This window comes from Brassica napus, chromosome A3 (assembly GCF_020379485.1).
Source record: "Brassica napus cultivar Da-Ae chromosome A3, Da-Ae, whole genome shotgun sequence".
Taxonomy (NCBI): domain Eukaryota; kingdom Viridiplantae; phylum Streptophyta; class Magnoliopsida; order Brassicales; family Brassicaceae; genus Brassica; species Brassica napus.
In genome coordinates, this window is record NC_063436.1 from 1,107,719 (window position 1) to 1,132,548 (window position 24,830).

General features: G+C 33.5%; 4 protein-coding genes across 5 annotated transcripts; 1 reads left to right on the forward strand and 3 right to left on the reverse strand.

The window, feature by feature from the left end:
• Positions 1-379: 379 nt before the first annotated feature.
• LOC106427585 (probable carboxylesterase 15) lies at positions 380-3,633 on the reverse strand. Its single transcript, XM_013868306.3, has 2 exons — positions 2,841-3,633; positions 380-847 (listed from the first exon to the last, which is right to left on the reverse strand). Exons 1-2 carry the CDS (start codon positions 3,533-3,535, stop codon positions 538-540), a joined length of 1,005 nt encoding a protein of 334 aa, XP_013723760.2. The 5' UTR covers positions 3,536-3,633; the 3' UTR covers positions 380-537.
• A 1,648-nt stretch (positions 3,634-5,281) lies between these two features.
• LOC106441322 (ubiquitin C-terminal hydrolase 12) lies at positions 5,282-14,310 on the reverse strand. 2 transcript variants are annotated; one of them, XM_048768687.1, is made up of 32 exons: positions 14,105-14,310; positions 13,746-13,815; positions 13,464-13,614; positions 13,211-13,368; positions 12,766-13,031; positions 12,446-12,664; positions 12,254-12,362; positions 12,052-12,167; positions 11,681-11,779; positions 11,474-11,583; positions 11,096-11,170; positions 10,400-10,478; positions 10,165-10,311; positions 10,010-10,090; positions 9,819-9,938; positions 9,479-9,601; positions 9,086-9,160; positions 8,894-8,982; positions 8,564-8,672; positions 8,419-8,487; positions 8,234-8,341; positions 7,861-7,916; positions 7,611-7,788; positions 7,426-7,527; positions 7,277-7,348; positions 6,924-6,989; positions 6,711-6,776; positions 6,385-6,468; positions 6,171-6,287; positions 5,993-6,067; positions 5,806-5,892; positions 5,282-5,707 (listed from the first exon to the last, which is right to left on the reverse strand). In XM_048768687.1, exons 1-32 carry the CDS (start codon positions 14,132-14,134, stop codon positions 5,666-5,668), a joined length of 3,348 nt encoding a protein of 1,115 aa, XP_048624644.1. In that variant the 5' UTR covers positions 14,135-14,310; the 3' UTR covers positions 5,282-5,665. The 2 variants fall into 2 exon arrangements, with proteins under 2 accessions (XP_048624644.1, XP_048624645.1); XM_048768688.1 differs by having other exon boundaries at positions 13,746-13,812; positions 14,105-14,278.
• Positions 14,311-16,220: 1,910 nt separating this feature from the next.
• On the forward strand, positions 16,221-19,735 carry BNAA03G55420D. Its single transcript, XM_013868298.3, has 4 exons — positions 16,221-16,613; positions 17,731-18,069; positions 18,919-19,142; positions 19,254-19,735. The coding sequence occupies exons 1-4, from the start codon at positions 16,398-16,400 to the stop codon at positions 19,579-19,581; spliced, it is 1,107 nt and encodes a 368-aa protein (XP_013723752.1). The 5' UTR covers positions 16,221-16,397; the 3' UTR covers positions 19,582-19,735.
• Positions 19,736-20,031: 296 nt separating this feature from the next.
• Positions 20,032-21,084, reverse strand: LOC106442964 (TATA-box-binding protein 1-like). Its single transcript, XM_013884585.3, has one exon. It carries the CDS (start codon positions 20,824-20,826, stop codon positions 20,200-20,202), a length of 627 nt encoding a protein of 208 aa, XP_013740039.2. The 5' UTR covers positions 20,827-21,084; the 3' UTR covers positions 20,032-20,199.
• Between the last annotated feature and the right edge of the window lie 3,746 nt (positions 21,085-24,830).

Consider the following 24,830-nt stretch of genomic DNA (forward strand, 5'->3'; position numbering starts at 1 on the left):
GTGATACTAGATTACTCAGTTGTAAGTGTGGTTGAATCACTATTGTGGTGAAAATCATGTATTCCCTTTGGTTGGTTAATGACAAGTTGAAGTTGAGTTAAAAAAAAAAAAAAAAAAAGATCCACTGCACTAGCCATGGCCTAGTTAGGCATTGAAGGTGAAACATTTGTTTTCTGCATCAACTCCCTTTTCATTTTTTTTTTGAAACTCCCTTTTCATTTATTTAGAATATTATAGGTAATACTTGATATATGTAAATTCAAATGTGTTTGAGTTTACTACATCAAAATGGAAGAGCACATATAAAATATTAAGATAAAGTTGGACATACCTCTTGTGTCAATGAGTTAGCAAACAACATAAGAATAAAAAAACATCATAAACAAAATAATATACCATTCAAGATAGATATGATATGTAAGGATGTATTATGAAACCAAAAACATGATATATGATTCACCAATGAAACTTATTGAGATGGAATCCAAAATTGATGTAAGCTCTCAGTGACCTAAACAAGTAAAATGCTAAAATATACTAGAAATTCAAGTTATCCGTAAAGTTTCCAATGATACGAAGAAGCTGTTTCGCTGCATCAGAAGATGGATTGCTGCTGAAAAAACCATGTTCCTCGTTTTCAAATTCAATGTAATCTACTTTTTTCCCTTCCATGTTCTTCAATTTATATGCATACTCTTTGGCCCTATCTCTTAGGAGCTCTGAGCCACCAGCGATCACCAACATTGGCTCTATGCTAGCTGATTCGAGTGCAGGACTTGTCGGCCCAAAAGGGTTAGCCATGGGATGATCCCTTGTTGCACCTTCTGGTAGTGAAAGTCTCCAAAACCTTCAACAAAAAAACTTAAGACCTTTTATTTTGTATTATTTAGTGACATTGACTATACCAAGTTTTACTATGCATGTGGCTTTATGACAATGGCCATGAACAAGGCGTGTCAATCATTTCATTGTTCAAACAGAAAAAGAGAGACTATCAATTGTAGAGAAGACTTCAACGATATGTGATCCCAATGACTCCACGTTGATATACATAAATGAGTATGCACGTTCAAATATGCTAAATATTATATTAAAATGTGAGACCTTGTTTGCATTTGGTTTTATCTATATCATGTGCAATGATGGTCATGACTCATGAAAATCATAAGCAAAGTTAAGCTGAGATAGTAAACGAAACGAGGATAGTGCATGACGCACTATCCCATTCCAACTATACCGACTACTGTTATATCTGAATATCTATGTGTTCCATTAATTATTTAATTACTATTCTCAAATGGAAGGACCGAAGGTGATCTAAAACTACATGATTTTGCAACAAAAAGCAAACTTAATTATTCTGACATTTTCAAGTTACACGAGCTTTTAAAATTATTCTATAGCTTCACAAAATCGTATATTAATAAATGGTAAGTGGACTTGTAAGCTCGACATATTAATGTTAAAAGCATGTTTAGTTTTGCAAAAACAATTAAAGTACGTATTGTGAATAACTTTGTTTTATAACATATTTTTCAACGTACTATAGTATATCATAATTATACTAGTGGTTAAATGTCGTTTATAGTACTAGGTTTAGTTTTATAGTTGTTATATGTTGAATACATAGTTTGCTAACTGATCATTTTCCAGAAAAAAAATATCAAAATAGACTGCTAAGAGTTTACTAAAGACGAGCGATGAGTTTGTAACTGAAAAAAATATCAAAATAATGGTCAAATTGAACCAGACGAGTAACTATAGTTTGTGTAGTGTTTTTATACTTTTTGCGAATTTGTGTCGCAATAGCGGATTAGGGATCGGAGTAACATGTTTGCCGCGAATTCTTTAAGTTTACACCATTTTCACAAAATAAATCGTGAGCTACTATCTTGTGGAATCGTGAAATGGTAGGGTCTCTAAATGGTTGTTCATGATTTTTCTATCAGGTTTCCTTTCAGATTTTAATGCGATTACTTTCCATACAAGATATTTTCTGAGTTGTCGCCCATCTACTGGATGTTTTCTACAAGACCGAATCGTGAAGCCACTGTGATCGGAGACCGATACATTTGAAAAGCTATTTTAACGTTGAATGAGTTGAGACTAATCAAATAGTGGAATATTAGTAGATTAAGCACATTGACTAATTTTCTGACGTAACATCTTACCAATCATATATATGATGGGCTTAAATTATATGTACTAGCCAATAAATAAAATCAATAACAGTATTGTTATATTTCACGCTAAATTGACTAAAAGAGTAAACGATACATAAAATGAATATATCAATATGTTTTGTTTGCTCGTGTGTATGTTTCTAAATTCAAAACAAAATAAATGTATACCGGTTGGAGAAGTCGTTTTCTGTAAAAAGTTTGTGTTCTTTGGCCATAATTAAGAATTAGTACACCGTTGAACTAGTCTGCGAATTCGATATGAATCATATGTGTATGTTATTTATATATCAAATTGTCACATGTATTCGACTATGTCACATTCAATTTAAAAGATTTTTTTTTTTTTTTGTAACTGATTGTCTAGTTTCTTTAGAGAAAAAAAAGTCATGGACTGTACTATATAGAGCATGTCCAATGCAAGATAATATGAAAATTAAAGTAACTGAAAACGACATACATCCCTATATAATAATATACATGATGTTAGTTAATTAAATAGTTTTTTAGTAGTTTTAAAAATAGTTAATAGTTAGGTTATAAGTAATGAAGTCATGCATGACACAATTCAATGAACTTCTATATATTTTAATATTTATATGCACAACGAAAATATATCCGTTACGTCTAAAGAAAATTTAAAATATGATGTTAGCTTACTTGTCAAGCAAATCCAAGCTGAGCAAAGCTTCCGACGGGCCATCCTCGGACTTGGTCCTCTCTACCCCGCCAAAAAACGGTCCCAAAAGCACATAACTGCGAACCCTAACCGGACACAATTCGGTTGAACCTGAACCGAACCGGAAAGCAAGGTGATGAGCTATGTTCCCACCGGAGGAATCACCAAGGACATAAACCCGGTCAAAGTCAACTCCCGGTCCACCTTCAAACCAGTGGTCCCCTTCACCGGAAACAGCCTGGTCCCGGAGCCACGTAAGCGCTGCCTCCGCATCCTCAAAGGCGGCCGGGAGGCGGTGTTCTGGTGCTAACCGGTAGTCAGGTGCGACCACAAAGGCGTGGAGGGACGATGCAAGAGTGAGACAGAAGTTGTGAAAGTGAGGCCAAGTGCGTGAGCCAAAGCAAAAACCACCGCCGTGGAAGAAGACCACGACGGGGAGGAGAGCGGTGGCGGAACGGTTAGAGGCGGAAGCGGGTTTGTAGAGACGGAGGTGAAGGTTGTTTGGTTTGTGATAGATTGAGTCTTTGAAGAGAACGTTACTTTTGTGGTTAGCGAGTGGGATTTGTTGGGTGATAAGGTCAATGCTTTTGGATCTTACAACGGTGCCGTCGCTGAGGAGTTGAAGCAAGCCCATGCAGTCTTCTGCTACTTGTGGCTGTTCTCCTAGAGACCCCATTTTGTTTTTCCTCTAAGTAATCTTCTTTTTGGATATGTGCACTAGTGTCATGTGCTTGAAATATATAGAGGCCATGGTAGTAAAAAGGGTATTTTTGTAATATAAGTATGGAGAGTGAAAGATGATTATCTCAAAATCTTTGAATAGAGGGAGCCCACGTTTTAATTGTTTTGCTTTGCGGCTGATTCGTCACACAGTGGCGGACCCAGAAATGTTTTTAACCTGTGTCATTATATAATTGAAAATATAATATTTTAAAAGTTTAATAAAATAAAAAAAATTACAAAACAATCCTACGATCTTTCATATTGTGGAACCTTTTCATTTGTGATTTTTTCAAATACATCTTTTTCGATAAAACACATCAAATTAGAGCCGTTGATTTGCATGATATTCTGATATTGTTTTTCATGGTAGATTATCCAAATCATCTAATTCACTTTGAGATGATGACGATGGAGTTTTTCTTTTCAAAAGTATCAAAAAATTTCCATATGTCTGCAAATAAAAAAAAAATATTACTATAATAATTTATAGTTGGATAATTAGAATCAATAAAAATAAACTAAATTACTATTTTAAATACGAACCTACCAGCTAAGAAGAGATTAGAAAAACTTAAAATGATACCTTGTTGAGTTTTGAAGAAGAAGACGGCAAATTTTCAAAGAAAATTCTAATTCTAAATTAATGTATTTGGGGTTTAGGTTTGTAAATTATTGAAGTTAACCCTGTTTTTGATTTTTTCAATTGTAGACATTATTTATTTACGTTGGGCTTCAATTAATATTAATGAACACTCTACAGTTTATCAAGTAATCATTGGGCTATAGTTTATGGGGTATCAAAACTAAATTTAATGGGAAAATACACAGGAAAAAAATTCACAATTAAAGGTGTGTCAATTGCACCCCCATTAACATACCTAGGTCCGCCTCTGTCGTCACATGTGACCAAGTCATTCCTATAGATTTTTCCTCCTCTTTTATGACTTGTTGGATATCATATCTATAAGAAAATCTACGGTTTATCTTTGAAAATCGCATATTAATGATAAGAACAAGACGTTATGTTGCACTTTCACTTAACCTTCAAATGATCTTATCTTCCTATTACATAATGGTTATCTATCATGCACAACAGACAAAACGTATTCAAATCAAAAACAAGGGAATGATTGAATGAACTTACCTATTCAAACTCTCTTCTCTCTTCTTAAATATGAATATCTTAAGAAAACTCGATTTTTAAAAGAAAATTGTTTAATAAACAAACAGTCAAAAGATTTTGTTCATCCCTCTAATATATAAATAATCTAGATCAGAAAATACCTCAATGTTTTTTGTCTCTAGGGACAAAACGTCGTTGTCCTCTTTGGTTAGACTGTCACTTAGGTAAATACAATACGATAAAATGGATTGCATCAGCTGTTTTGTGACTAAGTGAAACTTTGAGTTTTACTTTTTAAAGTGAAACAGTATGAGCCTAAACGATACAGTTAACACATCGCCCCCTCATTATTATTATTACCCACAAGAGGAACCAAAAAATTCGTTCTGGAGTTCCTCTAGACCATATATGTTTTACCAAGGAAACGATGACAGGAAGAAACATTCGTTATAAACACATTCCTTATAACAACTCCTCAAGACAGGTCAGCTGAATCGTTGTTGAACTTGAAACCTATCCATCTGATTTCGACAAAGTAAACGATAACAATATAACAAATTCAAACAACTATACAAGCGCCAGTCGAAAAAATATTCTTAAACCCCAAATCTCTAAAAATTACAAAGGTTTTCGGTATACTATAAGCTCTGAAAGCCAAACCGTGCTCCCGAATCCAAGCGGCTGGCTTTCATATTCTTTTCTTCGAAAATAAAAATTGCACGATGTGCCGAAAGTCTCACACATTGCATATATTAACACAGTATATCGAAGCACGAAAGAAAGAAATAAAGGAACACACACACTATCAATGCGCAAACCCAAAACCCTATCAGACCAAGTTCTCTACAACATCCTACGGTCGATCATCATCACACTCTCCGCTCTTTCACTCCTCTTTCTTATTCGATGCCTTTGGCCAACGTTGCTGCCACAATGTCTTTGATTTTCCCTTTACTTCGGCTAGTTGTATATTTTAACCGGCTTCTCATAAGTGTGCCGGTTCTACAAGGACAATGCAAACAACAACAAAATTAACAGAAGCGGGACTTTGGATACGCATTTCTTAGGTAAAAGAATCTGGTTATACAGACAATGGTTACCTGGTTTGCAGAATAAGCCCTCTTGGGAGTGGTATCAGTGTGCTCCAACCCCAGGTACTGCTCAAAAGCACCGTACACATCTCTTCTCTGTTTTAGCTCATTGTCAATCCCAATGGAAAAGAAAGATTAGTTAGATCTCAGATACTAGCAGGCGCTCTTCTAGAAGACTAGAGGAAGAAGTAAAAACCTGAAAGCGATTAAAAACAACATCTGAGTCCTGCAAGTACTCTGGACGCCCCATTGACATAAACGCAAACTTCCACTACATAATGAATGAGAAATGTAAGAACCGTAGCAGGTCAACCCAAATATTAGCACCTACGATTCTTCATTTAGCTTTGATCATAACTCAGTCGTGTGCATACCTTGGCAAAGTCCTCATCGGATACATGAAGCTTCTTTTGGATACGGTTCTTGATTTCTTCAAGAGTTTCGCCTTCATGTATTACCAAGAAGAAGGGCTCCCCAAAGTTTTGCACTTGCTGTGAGGAACAAACGAAAATGATACTGATAAGAAACTTTGCCACACTCATACAACAGTTAGTTAGATAACAAAATTCTGATATAGCTGATCATCACCTGATTTTGTCCAGTCTCCTTAGCAAAGTGGTACACTAGAATTAAGCGATCATTTGGACCAATATTCTTCTCTTCTTCCGGAATCTGAGATTTAAGAAGGTTAAATAAGTCAGCATACCGACGGAATAACAAGCAGATCTCACTAGTTTAATATCTGACGTTAAAAAACCAAATTCCATTCTGAGATCAAAGGGAAACAAAGCTACAAGTAGACTTAAGAAAATCAGCAATAATTAATGAATAGCAAGACCGCTAAGACTTCGTGAACACCAATATCTTTGAAGATAAAACTTAAGTAAATAGAAGGCGCAGCCCAGTAATATTACCTCCTCAGCTCGTACAGTCCAGTACTGATCGTTTATATTCTCAATTCTTTCAGTTAAGGGGAAAATCTGCAAGGCATACCAGCACCTTGATTTAGTGTTCGCTATACTTTGGAGGGTTTAAAGAATTTCATCAGGAGATGTAGTCGGAAGCCATCATCTTAGGATCATGAAATCATTGACTACAATGTAAGAGATAAGAAGCCGCTCGTTTACCTTGTAGATCTTGTGGTAAAACACCTCAAGTAATCTCAATTCTGCATCTGGATGAGAAAGCTCCACCTGTATCAGACATAATCTTAGATTAACTTGCACAAACAATTCGTAATTATATGGAGAAAACCATTACATCCCAAAGCCTAAAAACCGAGATTTCTAAGTAACAAAAAACATGGAGGTCAGCCATAGAAGCGCCCTATAATTCGGATGCCTTCAATTTCAGTGGATTGTCATTTAAAGTAGTCTCGCAGTGATATATAGGCAAGCCAGAGATCAATTAAAAGGAAGAAAACACATACTAGAAACTAAGCCAGCCATTTTACAGAGAAATTTAAAGGGAAGCGACTCACCTTTGTTTTAAGTTCATCAATAACATCCCCGACTGTGCTTTGTTTAGGTAGTCTGATATTGTGGATTACCACCTGTAAAATGATGGTTAAAAGGCTTGAAAATTATTCCAATATACAAAAGAAAAGACTATGAATCAGCGTAAACATACTTCTTCCTTCGTGGCATGATGGAAAGCAACTTTCAAGGTTTTAAGACCTTGCAATTCTGGAAGAGGGATGTCCAGAACTTCATAATACAAAATATCAGACGTCTGAAAGAAATATAATTCAATAAGAAAACATGCCTTATGAAGTAAGAAGAAATAATAAATTCACTGAACTTCACGGCAATTACCTGATTGTAGTGAACTAACATATCAGACAGACGGTCTACTCCACGGTATTTGATAGGTTGAGGCTTGGGTTGCTGGGAATAGCAATTGTGAGATGTAAGCCTAAGTTTGGATGGATCGTCAAGACCAAGCTTCTGGGCCACTCTTTCCACGACATCGTCATAAGTGTGCAACTTCGACCTATAGGAAGTAACAAATTAGGATTTCCTCACCGAGATCAGCTGTAACAAATGTGTCCACAAAGATACTTACAACTCCAGAACAAATTCATCTTCTTTAGGTTTTTCCAAAGCACGAAACCGGACCAGCTACAAAAACCACAAACCGCAAAGGGTCATAAATGCTCAGAATAAAGCATACTAGCATAGCAACCCAGCCAATAGAAAGAATTAGTGGCACATCAGCATACGTTCTGGTCGGATTCGATCAAAATATTAGGAAACTGTGGTACGAATTTAACACGAAAAGTACATTTTAGAGCTGCTGCAGGAGACTACTCGACGAGACAAGCCTAAACCACTAAACACTTATATGCCACTAGAAAGAAAGCTTATCATTTGAGAACTATACTTGGACTAACTTTACCAAGCTTGACTTTAGGAACCAGTGCTTAGTCAAATCATACCTGCCGATTCTGGACATATTCAAGAAACAAAGGCACAGCTGGGTAGCGGCATTCAGTCTCCTTCTTAACAAGGTGTTTCTGAAAGCAAATGATATCTCCATCTTCGATCTGAAAGCAAGAAACTGCATGTCACGAAAGAGGTACACGAGGCTGGAAACTTTCGTTCGATAAGAGTGAAACATTACTTGACACAATCTGAATGAAGTTTTCTTATCCAGGTGTTCGCACATAACACCAGGCTCGAACTTGATTTCCTGAAAACAAGTCCCAAAAACAGTTAGTCAATAAGCATGATACAGACGAGGTTAAGAGGCACCAGTAACATCAAACCTCAAAAAGTTCTAAATCTTCATCAGGAGCAAAACCAGCCATTTCATTCAATTTTCCAGTTATATCCATAGGCTTGCTGGAACTTTTCACCATGAGTCTGCCAACATACCTAGTAGCACAAGAAAAAATTTCACATAGGAGACTGAGGTACAGTGGAGAAAAGAAAACAAAAACCAAAAAGACGAAAGAAGACAAAACAGTTGGAACTTTTCTGATCACAAAGCAAATAGGAAGAAAGACCTCGTTTTTGAAGTATAATTGTTACTAAAGTCGTGGGAGGCCACTTTACTTAGAAGTCAGAGGAAAGAAAGATGTGCAAAACAATATTACCTTAACTCTGGCTTCTCGGGGTCATAAAGCTTAAAGAACAGAAGAATATCTTCTTTCGATTTTTCTGGAGGGGGAATAGGACGTTCATCCTAATTTATTCAAGAATACGTTAAAAAAAGTATTAGCTCATCTTCCCTGTTTAACAATAGTAAAGGCCTCAAAATTCAAACTTTGCAACAAAGGAGTTCTTACCAGCAGCTCTACTTCCAAAAACAGCTTAAGTTCTGCAGTGTTTGCCTTGTTAGATGCTTCTCTTATTTGTCCAACCTACAAAATCCATTTACCAAATCAAGCACATTCGTACATGATGCACATAAATTTATTTGCATGGGACTCTTGTCAAATTCCGAAGTTATAAAAATAAAGTTTCTAGCATACAACAAGTCAAATTCATTTCAAAGCAAAAAAAACAAAGAAACTTGTGGTAATAAATTCTGAAAAATCAGATACTTAGATGCAAAGATTATAACATAGAAATAGAAAACTAGCGGATGATTAGATTCTATAACAGTTGGACTATTACTTTGCTATCAACTCAAATGTCAAAGAAAAAAGAGAGGCAAAGTACATGCATAAATAGCATACCGGTTGTAATTCCTCCTGAGGAGTAAGTGGGCGATTGGGACGATAAGTATGATTTTGTCGCTTTGCCCAGATCCAGAACCTCTGTAACTGAACAGGTATACCAAATTCTTTGGCCACCTCCTCCTATATATGCATAAGTTTGGTGGTCAAAAAGAGTCAAATTACAAGTACATCAAGAACTATTTAGTTAGCAGTAGTATGAAAATTCTCATGAAATCCAGATCAATTGTTCTCGTCTTCAAGGTAGAATCAAGTAACCAGAAAGACTGTTTTCACATAACCTATTTCTTCAGTAGTTATAATATATTTATTTTTTTATATAAGATATTTGGGCAAGCACCTTAAATTGTTGAAATGGCGTCTGTTTCTGGATCCGGAAACTTCTAACTTTGTCATGATCAACAAGATCAAAATATATATCCTTCCCAATTTGTTCCCGGAGGTCTTGATCTCTTGCAACCTTTCATGTTAATAAATATTCTATTAGTAACAGTAATGTCAAAACTAGACTCTTAAATGGGAAAAACAAACCTTAATTATCGTAAAAAGGTGAGCTTGTGCCTTGTACTTTCTTTTATCTTCCTTTTCTTCTTGTTCTTTCTTCAGCCTCACCTGTCAAAATGTAATGAATTGGTCAGGTTAAACTAAGACGCACATTACTGCAGAAATGCCTGAAAACAATTTACCCTTAAATGTTCAGCAATGTCTTTCTCATCAACGTTGCAGATTATTTTATCTTTGTCACTTTCCCGGATATATACAAGCATGTATGCATTCGAGTACTTTGTGAATTTGAAAGGCGGGTTATTGAAACCAGGATTAGTCTGTGGTAGCTGAAAGACACCCAAAAAATTATGTCAGGCGAAGGAATTAGGCAATGCCTTTTTCCAAACATAGAAAATGTAGCAAGAAAATGCAAACCTCTTCTTCACCACCATATTGCTCGTCCAATGCCCTTTTCAAATCTTCCTTGGTTACTCGTTCATCATCAAATTTATACCTGAAAAGTAGAAGGCTAGAAGCTTAAATTTGTTTATGAGAAGGAAAAGTCTAAGAGGAATGCACAGAAAAAATATGTTATAATAGTTTCTCAAACCAGCATCAGAAGAGATGTGTGATGTTGGTCTTGCACCATGTAACATAACATCAAAGGCAGTTCCATTTTTTAGATTACCGGGTTGATAATTATAATAACAGATTTCTTTATGTACTAAACCTATGCACCACATATTAAAAAGCACCACTCGAGTTTATAGCAGATAAGCAAAAACAAAACAAGAAGAAACTCAAATTATGATACTCTAGTTTCTCTATTATCCAAATATTTTGGCTCATCCAACCTATTTTCATGGTAATCCTTTATCTGATGAATCAAAAAATCCAAATATATTGCTTATTCAAATATCTCTTTCAAGTAATAGCTATTAGTAATAGGTGAAGTAATGTACTAGTGGACTTCGACATGTTTTGGACAAATTGCTCAAACGTGAGACCACGAAATACCAGCAGCATAAGATTACTAAATTACTTTTCAGAATTCAGATTCGACTATTTTCTACCTAATATGAACTTGCTCGAGCACTAAACTTGCTTGTTCAAGAATAGAAAGATGCATACCACTGATCTGAGAGCGTGGGCCTTATAAAAGCGTAATAGTGCCCACCATGTACTCCTCCACTATGAACTAAGACACTGCAGAGAAAAGGTAGCAGGTCGAAAGGAAATGTCACAGCAACGAAATGAAAATGAAAATGAAAACCTTTTCTTATGTCTAGTACACTCATAAGATGTTAATTAAATATGCATGTACAGGGTAAATATTAGTTAAATAAAGCCGATTCCTCGATTCCGAGAAGACCAGCGATAATCTAATAAGAGCTAAATAGTGCAACAAAATACCATTATAATCAAAGCTGCATTTTGTAGAGAATATAATCTTTGAATGCTAGTACCTGAGGAATCTACTACAACTTAATCTAAAGATGTAATAAATACCTGTGAAGTGTGTACAGGTTGCGGACACTCCTGTCAGCATCAGGGGATAAATACTTTCCATCCTCTCTATCAAGATCCAATTGGAGAGGAAACTCATACCGGTCATTTATCTATCAATAAAAGCTACATCAGTATTCAAAATCAGGCACCACCAAACGAGAAAGTACAACTCCTGGTGACAACAACATGCTCACTTCAAATACTAACCTTCACCATGGTGTCCCTCATAAAGTCATATTCAAACCTCTTGAGCTGGAGCTGAAGAACTGGTGGAAAGTCGATGAAAAGAACACCTTTTTTTGCATCCTGAAACATTATTCATCCAGAATAAGACTAGATAAGGACTAATAATAACAGATATGTCGGTGATTATTAACTACGCTTAGAAGACGATACTAGTTAAAAAGTTCAAACTGTCTCCTCGTTTCTCCCTACAACTCGCACGATATGAAGTATCCACACCTTTTAATATGCTCGGTATTCAAGGAAAGAAAAGAGTTGCTAGGTACCAAAATAGGCCCGCTGTGAATGACTCGACCATCCCAGACAGTAAAATGGAAAGAGTGAGGACAACCAACCTGTAAACCATGTCCTTCTGCATGATATTTGTTGTCTCCTTCAAGGCGTTCAACTTCAACATATTTGTCAAAAGAAGCATAAACATCTTTGCAGCCTTTAACATCCAACTGAAGATCTGCAACGAGATAAGAACATGACGAATTGACAAAAACGTTGGTGCAATAGAATAAGAAAACAGAGTGCATTTGTAAAATAATATACCATAAAATGATTCCTTCCGTGTAGATTTGTAATCTACATTTATGCACTCAATATAGTTCATATGGTGGCCCTCAAATAGCTGTTGTATTGTTCCCTCCACAACAGTTCCCTATAGAGAACAGAAAAAAACTCAAAACAAGAAACACCAACCGAGAAGAAACTCATGGTCTATCAGCAAAAAAAAAGAATTACCTTCATTTTGTCCTCGAGTTTTTCACATAGAACTCGATTGAGTTCTTGGACATCATGTTGCATGAACGAATCATATGTATCCCAACCAAACGACTTTGTCAGCTCTTTTGTCGCAACACTGGTGTCGTTATACTGAAGCTTGTAGAACAAACTTTGGAGAGCCAAAGGTATACTTGCTGTTGGCGCATCGTTCTCAGTTGTTGGCATGTGGTATACAGCCTACAAGCATCATACAAGATTCGATTGTCTTGGCTTAGAATTAAGCGAGAACAACAGGATTTAATAAATTGAACAAAAAAATATACAAGAATATATTTAACCTTTCTGAAGTAAGGTATGTGGTATAGCGTCTGTAGGAGAGAATTCATGTAACAAGTTGCACCTTGGTTCTTGAGACCAACAAAACCAGTCTCTTTTTTGGAGTCGTATGACCAGTAATCAAGAACCTTACGTACAATGACTTCAGCTTCAACGTAAACAGTATCATTCGCTAAATATCCTCTACCAGGATCATAAAGTTCGCTGAGAGGCATGAATGATGTAAATCCCCAATCGCTTTCTCTAGCATTGAATTGATGTTGCGTCTCTGCACCACAAATAGGATTCATAATGTCAGTGAAATTTGTATCAACCTGAGTGATCCCCTTCTTCCAGCCCAGCATTCGAAATTTCGAAAATCATACCTTTCCAGTGCACAGGCACTATCCTCGTGCATGCACTCAGGTTCCATGTTTAATATAAACACCACAAATAAAGTATATGTACCTTTTCTAATGGTATATCTGGTGTGGATTTGATTGACTACAGCCAGACTGAACTGAGCGTAACGGCTCCAACCATATGGCAAATTCGCAGCATCAGCAACATCCAAGTACATGGACAGGTGGTCAACATTGTTTCCTTTCGGGAAAATTAATATGCGCCTGCATAAGCAAAATCCACATGGTGTCAAGTGTCAACCGTTCAAACTAGACAAACAATGGCAACCAAAAAATTCCACTGCAATACAGCCTATTACCATTTGTAACCTCCAACGACAAATACATCAGAGTAAAGCTTCCTGGTGTTTTGCCTAGAGAAGTTTGGGATAGTCCACGTGAATTTCAGCGTGGGAGGCTCCTCAGCTGGCTGATTCTCCACAGTACTCACAGCAGTCTCAGCTTCAGAAACTACAAATGCATCAAAAAAAGTAAGAAAAAATCACAAAACCCTAAAATCTCAGCTAAAGAGCCTCAATCTCATCTCTTCCATTCAATTCCATCGGAAGATCAAATTGAATCAACCGTGAAAAGAGTCTCACCTTCCATGGGCTGAGCAGGACCGTCGACAACATCAGAATGCGGCACGAGCATCTCCTCATCCTCTTGCTGCTGCGAAACATGAACAAATCACCATCAACAATACTTCTAACCCCAAAACAAACCCTAATCTCGCTCTACGATGATCAAAACAAACAGCGAAAAAAATAGAAACTAAAATCACTAAACTAACACACCAGAAAACAGCGATGATTCAGCCGCTTCGAATTCAAATCTTAATCTAAACAACCCTAACGGATCAGCTAAACAAAACAATCAGAAGCAGATTCACGGCGAATACAGAACGAGCCACGACGGGGGAAAATCGAATTAACGGAGAAAATGATGAATCGGAGCTTACATCGACGGGAGGCGGAGTCATCATAGTCATTGACGGTGAGATCGAGAGAACGAACGAACGAACGAACAGAGAAAAATCAAAGTGACTAGAGAGATGTACAATCTGCTCGATTCTTTTTGTTACTCTCTTTCTCGGCTTCGAAGTATGATATTTTCGATGATTTACGGGGGTGTTTTTGTAATTTTCAAACCGCTCCGTACTCAGATTTATTTTTTCTCCGAGGTTGGGTCCTTTCTAACGAGACAGACCACTGGTTAAGCGACACGTATTGGTGTTAGGACGCTGCTGCTGTCATACAAGACGCTCGACGTGGCTGCTTCGAAGGTTAATCTCCTGAGATTTGCTCTTTATTTTGCTTTTGGTAAAGGTTAATCTTTTCCTTTGGGGTTGTCTTTTTGCTCTAAATTTTCCTAAAAAATATTTTCTGGTTAATTTTAATTAGTTATGTCAGTTTAGTATGTTTTATTTTTGATATAACCTAAATAAATTAACTGGGACAATAGAGTTGTGAAATACCACAAGACACAACTATTTTCATTTTGATATTTTTTTATAGCAATTGGTAAAATTTAGTAAATATGTTGACCATTTGATTTTTAAAAAGTTTCAATAGCAGAATTAGACGAATATTGTTTGTTAATTTTCCTTTTATACTAAGAAAATAATTTTTAAAAATTCTTATCTCTTCTCTAAATTGGGCTAAAACTGGGCTTTTTGAGAATAATGCCAGTCTAATAACATGTCTTAAGCAAACAAGACTAACAGTAGCGGTCTTTCATCACCAAGGCAGAGAAGCCCAAGTCTCAAAGACCATAGGCAATTACAAAGATTGGATTATGGAAGGACCGAGCGTATCCTTGACTTCATGAGATTTTTTCTTCGAATCATGCATTGTTGATTTATAAAAGTTTTTGTACTTTGTTAGAACTTTCTTGTTGTCTTTCTTTTTTGTTAATATGTATATGTATGCTTGTTAGAACTTTCCTTACAAATGAAATATCTGACATGAAGTACAATAATGTATATATTTATAAGAGTTTTGGTATAAGGTTTTTATTTGAGAGATCAGAAAGTCGAAATCATATTCCTCTAGAACTGTTTAACTCTCATTTGTAATTAAATTTAGTTTATGGGTTATCTGCTTCCTTTGTATTTTTTTTCTTTTGACAAAAGCTTCCTTTTTATATTAAAAATCTGTTTTTCCTATCTTCTATACATATAACATCAAACTTGGAGATAAGATTAGGTTAACCCTTGCGTCATCATCACACGACTTGATTTTTCCAAGTTATCTGCTTCTTTGTCTCATTTTTGAGATGACACCCGAACAATATATTAAAAGAAGATTCTAAGCAGGGAACTAAATCATCTCAATGGACGAAAATATTAGACTTACCGGATAAATTGACGTGGACAAGTCACCTATCCTTGCTTCCCTTTTACTTTCATCTTCACCTGACCAAACTTTGAATTTCAATACAAGGTTACACTACTTTGATAAGTCAAGAATTCCACTTTATCAGTGAAGAGAGTTATTAAATTGGTTTTTATAATCTTTATATGTTGGATCACTTGTTGTATTGATCAGTTACACTGGCTGAAGTAGATCGTGTATGTAGTAAGACTACATTTTCTTTAAAGTAGGGTAAAATAATATGAGAAAAATATTGATGCAATCTTTTTATGTAAAATTTAGTTCCTAACAATTTTCTTATTTGACTTGGTGTGCAGTAAAAAGAAAACTTAGTATAATTTAGAACTTGAAACATAATAATGATGAATTTAAGTAAGAAGTCAGTGCATCATGAATAGGTATAAACTTCTTTATCCAAGACTTCTTGAACTAGTTGGAGATTCCAGTTGATTTCATGTGTGACTTTCTTAAAAGTTAATGTGGATCCTACGTTAACTCAAATCTTGATGTCTAATATCAACATTAATGATATAACAGTTGTTTACACTTTTTTTCTTTTCAGCTTCAGCTTTCTTGAATCTTCCATGTGGGGTTGGAAAATCATACTCAGATATCCTAAGAAAAAAAGAAAAATAAATATTAACAGCAGAGTAAGTACTCAGAACAATTAAAAGTAAAACTCAAAAGAGGTTAGAGAGAAAGAAAGGTGGTGACGACTTATGCCAATATAACTTTTCTATAAAGAGAGAGAAAGAAATAACAATAATTAACAAACAATGAAAAAGAAAGGTGAACAAGACGCACTAAGTCTATAAGCTGCTTGAGCACAGAGAGAGAGGAAGGAAGAACCAAAAAAGAACAAAAAAACAAAAGAGAAAAATGCAGAGATTAGCACCATTGATGGAAGAACCGATGGATCAAGAAGAACAAGAAAGAGGAGGAGGATCAATCAGAACGAAATCATGGAAGAAATGGATAAAGACACAACTGCAGTCTATGATCATTCACAAAAAACCAGATGCAAAGGTTCTTCTCAGTGTTCTTGGATGCCCTCTCTTCCCTGTCCCTCCTCTCTCCAAGATGTCTCTCCAACAGGTACTATTATACGGCGTATGTATGTGATATCTACATACTGTATGTACTTATATGGAAAACTATTTCAGCTAACTAAAAACATATTTTGGTGGGTGGCATTAAATAAAATTAGTTTATGATGCTTTTGTATATATTTTCTCATTGCATCTGAAGTATCTTTCGTATTAATTACATAGACATGCTTTTAATCTGGTGAGAACTATTAACTTGACAAGTTTGCATCCATTAATTGACGACAGTTACACCTCATAAATGGTTTTTGGTATATTTCTCAGTTGAAATAACGTTAGTTTTTTTTGACTAAAATATAACGTAGTTTATCTTCTCTTTCTTTTCGGATTTGAAAACATGACATATGCAAAACTTTATATTTAAAAGGCAATTTGCAAGTATTTGTTAATAATTCAGATAATCTTGCCATATTTTGCATTTCCTCTTTTTAAATAACAGAATAAATGATATAAGATTTATCGGGTTAATTATAAATGTATTTTAAAGTTTATAGAAGTCTTGTGTTTGATTTTTCAGTGTCCTCTTTGGTAAATTACTAAGAATATATATTTCTAGGTGGGTTCCTGTGAAAAGCGAGTCTCTATGACTCCACTGTTTATTCTTAAGATTTTTCATGATACATGATTACATGTGTGAGATTTGCTAGAATCTGTGGACAATAAGGTCACAGGTCAGTGTCACATACCAAGAATAAGAATTAGTCAATGCAAGACTCGATCACGAGATCCCTACATAATTACAGGAGACACAATTATTCCATTACAATAAACTTATGGTTTTCAGATCTGAATGAATACTTATTATTATTTTGTATTCAGTAAAATTACATGATTTGTACTAGAAAGAGAAAAACAAAAACAAATTAAGCTGCTATTGCATATTAAAACTTCTTAGACCCAAATTTGATTGAGTACATATCATAGTTTTAATTGTTTATGATTCAAATCACTACTATTTTAGAGAAGAAAAAAATACCCTTTTCGTAGTTTAATAGATTAGATACAATATGGTCTCCAACATATTGATAGAGGAAACAAAAGGTTCAGATCCATGCTCAAATATGCATGAATCATACTAATCCATATAGTTATTATGATCATTATAGGTATCATCGTCAGCACAATACATCATACAACATTTCGCCGCAGCAACGGGATGCAAGAAACTCGAAAGAGGAATCAAAAACACTTTCGTAACTGGAAAAATTACAATGACTATGATGAATGACCTCAGTGGCTCAGCCACAGTTAATGCTTCGCCTGTGTCTCATAAGGGATGCTTCGTCATGTGGCAAATGCTACCAGAAAAGTGGCTCATCGAGCTGGTCGGTGGCGGTCATAAGATTTCAGCCGGAAGTGATGGAGAAATTGCTTGGCGTTATACACCCTGGCTCGGTGATCACGCTGCTAAAGGCGCTATACGGCCTTTGCGACGTACTCTACAAGTAAGTATATATTTTTCGCTAATTTTTTATTTCATCAATAATTTATACAAAAATATTCACATTTTTGTAAACATTTGAAGAATAACTTATATTAGTGTGAATATATATACCAGAATAAGCTTGTTAATCTTTAATTAATTATGATCTAACTAGAGATTATGCAATTAATCTTCATATAGTTAATACAAACATTTTTCAAGATTCGAAGTATAGAAATACATCTAGTGAAAGCTGAAAAATCATAATTGTATATTGTTTTAATTTGCTTTAGGCAAAAAGAAGAAGATGAGTGTGTTGGATCTGACATTCTACTTTGGGAGATGCTTTCTTAGCTTTCTATTGAGATGAATCTTTTTTGCCTTAATCACGTGCTACTAATTGACTTTATCATGCGCTTAAAAAATGGAAATAAAGGTCGGAACTTGGGAGAGAGATTCAAAGTTTATATATATATATAGTTAATCCAAACTTTATACAATTATTAGATTTTAGGGACAAAACATTATGTGTTAGTGGTCCCCTTTTTATGGTACATATATCACTGTTATCATTAATTCTTTGCATCATAATTTAAAACTAAACCTCTCTATTGGTTTTATATAATAATATTGACACTAAAAATAAAGAGGGTTTATGTTTTGCTCTTATTCATGTGTATTGTCCCCTATTTTGTAGTTTTCTGTTCTGTTGTTTGGTTGTGGTCCAGTTCGGTCTGTAAGGACAACATCAATATAAATCCGGTTGATTAATATGAATAGTTCCACTAAGAATACAGAGATAGTATGTGAATTGTTAAGGATAATACTGTATTTCTATTAATGGAGATTGTATATCTCAATACACAATCAGGGGTTGGATCCTCTAACAATATCATCAGTATTTTCATCGGCACAATTTGTTGGAGAGAAAGAAATCAATGGAAAGGATTGCTTCGTTCTCAAGTTATCAACCGACCAAACTGATTTAACAAGACGCAGCGACTCTACGGCTGAGATGATCAAACATGTCGCCTTCGGTTACTTCAGCCAGAAAAGTGGCCTTCTACTTTGCCTTGAAGACTCTTCCCTAACTAGGTACATTACATCACAACAGTTTGATCATTCTATTTTGATTCTTTAAGGGGTTCATGCAAACCAATAGATGACAGTATTGGTTTAGATAAACAAGATGTGGTTGTTATGTAGGATTCAGACACCGGGTAGTCTTCCGACATACTGGGAGACCTCAATGTCGTCATGGATGGAGGATTACCGAGCAATCGAAGGTAGTGAAGTGGTGATTGCACACTCAGGTAGAACGGATGTGTTGATATCAAGATTTGGAGAGACTCTCAAGGGAGGAATCTCTGTGACTCGCATGGAGGAGAGATGGACCATAGATGATGTTGCATTTGACGTGCCTGGCCTCTCCATTGATTGTTTTATTCCTCCTAAGGAGATGAAGATGGATTTTCCCCACCAAGACGGTCCAAACACGTTTCCAGAGTTATTAGATGAGCGGCAAAAATTGTAAAATCTAAAACGTCACAAGCATTAGTATAGAAAATTGTAAAAGGGTGATTTTAAAATCAAAACGCTTATGGTCAAAACGTTTATGGTCAGGTGCTCTGCTCTGTCTGCTGACTATCTTGACATACTAAAACCAGCTGCTTTATTTTCTGAGATGATTTCAAAGGTGAGTTATTGAGGATGAAAAATAATACACAAATAATAGATTTTTCAAACTTGGGATTCAGAAAACCATATCGTGTAAAATCTCTAAGCTCATGTCATTCTATTAAAGACTGTTGATATCAAACGTTACATACTTAAAAATCAGAGTTTTCTCATATTATTCAATAGCATGTGTTAGAAAACGAATCCACATTGCTATCGATGCATACAGTTGAGCAACGTGTTTACTACATCATTTATCTGGAGTATTAATAACTTGGAATATATAATAAGCATGCTACAGTTCTACTACGCCTTATATAGATTACAAGACTTTGAAAGATATTTTCAAAATATGAATATACTTCCACCATACGATATTTCTCATATTCCAAACATCAAAATCAACAGTCGCTAAGGGAAAAAAAAATCCACCCAAGGAGCTAAAAGACCACAACACAACTCCAAGATCTATAGCCTAGCGGGTGAACTTCTTCTGGAATTGAGTGAGGACCGGGTATATATTCTCAAAGGCTTTGTATGTGTCCTCTCTCTTCTTCGATCCAGTGATAACCATCTTCCCAGACACAAAGATTAGTAGCACAATCTGTGCTCCTTTCATCCCTGTCTTTCCTCTGATCCTGTAAATAAGTCCTGGAAATATCTCCGGCTCGTAGCTTGCGAAAGCGTGGTGATAGCAGGCAAGACCTTCAAGCCTTATAGGAAACTTCACATCACAAGAAGCTACGATGTTCTGAATCTTGAAGTCTTTGAACTTTGCTTGGAATCCAAGTTTCTGAATTATCCGAGCGTACTTCCTTGCAGCCAGCTTGGAGGAGTCTTCCGTCTTGGCTCCAGTACAGACCATTCTTCCCGAGGCGAAGATCAACGCTGTGGTCTTTGGTTCCCTTATCCTCATGATCACAGCAGCAAAACGTTTAGGGTTATACTCCGCGTTCCGTGCTTGCAAAGCTATCGCTTTTAGGTCAAGCTTGCAATCCAAGTTAACTGTAGAGACGATGTTTTGAAGAGTGGGAACTATCCCTGAAGGATGATTGGTACGGTCCACTGGATTACTACTCGCTTCGAATTCTTGATCACTCATTCTCGACGATCAAATTCAATGTTTTGGTTCCTACACAAAATCTAGGGTTTCGTAGCTTAAAGAAACCAAAAGATTATAAGCGATGAAGCTTTTTTAATACAAAGATTTGAGAACCGGAGAGATTGGTTTCGTCCTCTCGCTTATCTCAAAGAGGTTTTTGATCTGTGAGAGGCCACCGACTTGAGTTTTGTATATATAGGAGCCGAGCTACCCTTGACCGTCTTCATAAGACCGAGGGTGTTTCAGGAAATCAAGAGTTTTTCCTTTTTATAAACTAACTTTCCGTTTTTAATAAATGATAATATCGAACATATCTGCAAATTATTTTTTTACAAGATATGAGCCCGTTGCATTGCAACGGGTTTTGTTTGCTTTTTTTTAATTTAATAAAAACCATAAAATAATAACTCATTTTATTATAGTTTTATAATTTTTTTTTTGCATATGTTGTTTGAGATTTATTTAATAATTAAAACTCATTTTCACACATAATTTCAAGTTAATATTTGTATTTTATAATCATGGTGCATAGATGAATTATTATAAACTTTGTACTTAGGATTAGAAAAAAAATACTATACCTAAAAGTTTAAACTAAACACAATCCGAAATAAAAAAATTGAATGAAAAGTAAAAAGAAATGAAAGTCAAATACACCAATTGATTCAAGGGGAAATTACATGTTTACCACTTTCATGGTACCACTTTTCATTTTTACTACCACTAATGAGACATTTTCAAAAATACCTTCTTCATTAAGTGGCAAAAGACATTTATGCTCTTGTTATTTATATATAATAAATTATTATTTAAATTAAAAAAAATACAAAAATTAAAAATTAAAAAAAAAATTTAAAAAAATATATATAAAAAAATAAAAAATGTAAATTTTTTTTTATGTTTTCGAAATATATTTTTTTAAATTCGAACTTTTTTATAAAAAAAAAAAATTTTTGAATTTTTTTTATTTTCTTTTCAAATTTCTTTTTGAGAAATGCAAATTATGTTTGAAACTATTTTTTTTTTAATTTTTTATATATTTTTTAAGTATTTATATATTTATTAGAATCATAAATTTCACATTCCAAAAACCCTACCCCACCCCTCAACTCTAAACCCTAAGTCTAGATTAGTTAACCCTAAGGATATAATTGTATTTTACCCTTCATTAAAAGTGAGGGCAAAAGTGGTTAGTGTAAACATGAAAAGTGGTACTATGAATGTGGTATTTGTGGCAATTTCCCTTGATTCAATGACAACATTATACATGTTCTTATGTACTAATTTAATGTTTTATTAAATAAGTCCTTCAAATTTTATTTAGTTATGATTTTTTTAAAGGAAAACATTCAATTTTATAAATCTCTTTATTTATTTACAATTAAAAAAATAAAAAAATAATATTAAATACTCTTTTACAATTTTGTTTAAGATTTTAGAAAAAAAAAATTACTGTCATATAACTTATTACGATTATCTTCTCTTCAGAATTTCAGAAAAAAATAAATTGCTATCAAATAATTATTCTTAGTTATTAATAAATAATTTTAAAAATACTATTTTTACAATTCATATCAATATTAATTTTACACTTCTTTTGTTAATTAAATAATTTTTAGTATCATGTTCATCATCAAATACTCTCTTAAAAATATTATCAGATAAATTTTTACAATTCTCTTTTTGGTTAGGACTTAAAATATGATACAAATTTCTTTTGTTTTAGGATATTTTAATAAAAAGGAAAACAAATATCAAATATTCTTTTAGGCTTTTAAAAAAGTAATATTATTTAGTTAAAAGTTAGCTTTTTCAAAGAAAATAATAAGAGTACTCTTACAATTCTCATGATTGTTACTAAATTTGTTTTTTTAAATATCACTAATATTTTCACAATTTTTGTTAATAATTAAATAATTATTTCTATCATGTTTATCAAGGAAAGTATTATTATTAATTTTAAGAAAATAATAAGAGTACTTTTACAATTTTCATGATTGTTACTAAATTCGTTTTTTTTTTCAATATCACTAATATTTTTACAATTTTCTTGTTAAACATTATAATAAAAATTAATAATAATAATAAGACTATTAAATAATATTTTTAATTTATTTTTAAGAAAAATTGTTTTTATTATTTTAGTATATATATTTTCGATTATGAGATAGTTTAACACATATCATATTTTTAAATATATAACTGACATGTATCACAAACATGTTAATTAGCAACATTGAAGAACCGAACTTTATATAATAAGATAATAATAATAAAACCATTAAATAATATTTATAATTAATTTTTAAGAAAAATCATTTTTATTATTTCAGTATATATATAATTTTCATTATGAGATTTTTTAACACATATCACAATCTTAAATATATAACTGACATGTGTCACAATCATGTTAATTATTTTTTCATTAAAATTTTAGAAAAAGAAAATTTTATTAAATAAATTGTTTTCAAATCTATTTTTTTAGGATTTTGAAAAAGGAAAATTTCTAAAACATTACTACTAAATATTTTCTTAAAAACTTTTTACTATTAAATAATTTTTAAAAGTTGTTTTTTCTTAAAATTCGTTTTTATTATTTTATTATATATATTTTTAATCATTATATATTAAATACATGTCACAATTTTAAATGTAAAATTATTATCAAATATTTTTTTGCAATTATCTTTTGATTAGGATTTTAAAAAGAAAAATTACTCTTAAATAATATTTATAGTTACTTTTTAATAAATACATGTCACAATCTTAAAATATATAATTGACAATTGTCGCGATCATGTTAATTAGCAACTTGAAAGAACGAAGTTTTATATAATAAGTTTGCAATTATCTTTTGATTAGGATTTTAAAAAGGACAATTACTATTAAATAATATTTATAGTTACTTTCTAATAAACACATGTCACAATCTTAAAATATATAATTACCACGTGTCACGATCATGTTAATTAGCAACTTTGAAGAACCAAGCTTTATATAATAAGATTCCATTGGAAAATTAATGTACATGACTTTATTTTAACGATTTTCTGTTATGCAACTGATTTACGAAAAAAAACGAACGAAATTTGTCTAAGCTTAGTCGAAATTTAGCCATATTATTGGATGTTTCACGATATTTTTTTCAAATTTCTAGGAGTTCAAGCAAATAGCCAGAATTTATTGGTTTGGTAACAAAACGTAGCAAGATATGCAAATTAAGAAGCAAAAACAGAAGAGTTAGAAGACAAAATCATCATAAAAATGATCGCAATCATGTTACTTTTTTTTTTTTTTTTGGTAAAAGCAATCATGTTACTTGTTGATGAAACAATTAAAAAATCAGTAGTACGGCGTCTTGTAGATAAATGGTGGTGATGGAGATTTATGAGTAATCTTAGGAGATGAGATAGAAAGTTTTATATATACAGTATATCAACTTTGCTTTTAAACTATAATTCACCTATCAAATGTACTTTCTGAACAAAAATATCATTAGTATACTAGAACGCTAGTCCATATAAATGCTATATAATCTTAAAATAAAACTATATTATCTAAATATATGTAGAGCACATAAATCAATTAATAAATTAATTAGTTAACGAAATAAGAAATTTCAAAATGTTGACAAAAAATAATTAAGGATCTATGTTGGTAGACCACCGTGTGAAGATTCAAACAAGTCGTACAGAGTATTAACATAGAGCGTTCAACTCAGTTTAGTCTTATGATGCATCCACTCATAATCTAGTATTAAACTATTAGTTTTAGTTTTCAAAATTCATTCTACATAACTATTTTGTCCATTTTATATAAATAACTTGGTTAAGAGGGAAGACGTAGAATCATGAGTGGATGCATCACTTAAATATCTTTATAATTTATATTGATCTTAAAATTTAGTGCTAAGTGCCATTATCTCGTAGTAAGGTACTAAACTGTAAACATACGATGGTGGAGATTTATAAAGAATCTTTCAAGAAGGTGGTAGAGGTGGC

Excerpts from the sequence above, each read along its gene's own strand:
- BNAA03G55420D (XM_013868298.3), top strand. The coding sequence starts at position 16,398 with ATGCAGAGATTAGCACCATTGATGGAAGAACCGATGGATCAAGAAGAA. Across the intron at positions 16,614-17,730 it reads CCAAGATGTCTCTCCAACAG|GTATCATCGTCAGCACAATA; the intron begins GTACTATTATAC and ends TGATCATTATAG. Across the intron at positions 19,143-19,253 it reads GAAGACTCTTCCCTAACTAG|GATTCAGACACCGGGTAGTC; the intron begins GTACATTACATC and ends GTTGTTATGTAG.
- LOC106442964 (XM_013884585.3), bottom strand. The coding sequence starts at position 20,826 with ATGAGTGATCAAGAATTCGAAGCGAGTAGTAATCCAGTGGACCGTACC.
- LOC106441322 (XM_048768687.1), bottom strand. The coding sequence starts at position 14,134 with ATGACTATGATGACTCCGCCTCCCGTCGAT. Across the intron at positions 13,369-13,463 it reads GTCGTTGGAGGTTACAAATG|GCGCATATTAATTTTCCCGA; the intron begins GTAATAGGCTGT and ends TTGCTTATGCAG. Across the intron at positions 11,171-11,473 it reads AACCTGTACACACTTCACAG|TGTCTTAGTTCATAGTGGAG; the intron begins GTATTTATTACA and ends TTTTCTCTGCAG.
- LOC106427585 (XM_013868306.3), bottom strand. The coding sequence starts at position 3,535 with ATGGGGTCTCTAGGAGAACAGCCACAAGTAGCAGAAGACTGCATGGGC. Across the intron at positions 848-2,840 it reads AGCTTGGATTTGCTTGACAA|GTTTTGGAGACTTTCACTAC; the intron begins GTAAGCTAACAT and ends TTTTTGTTGAAG.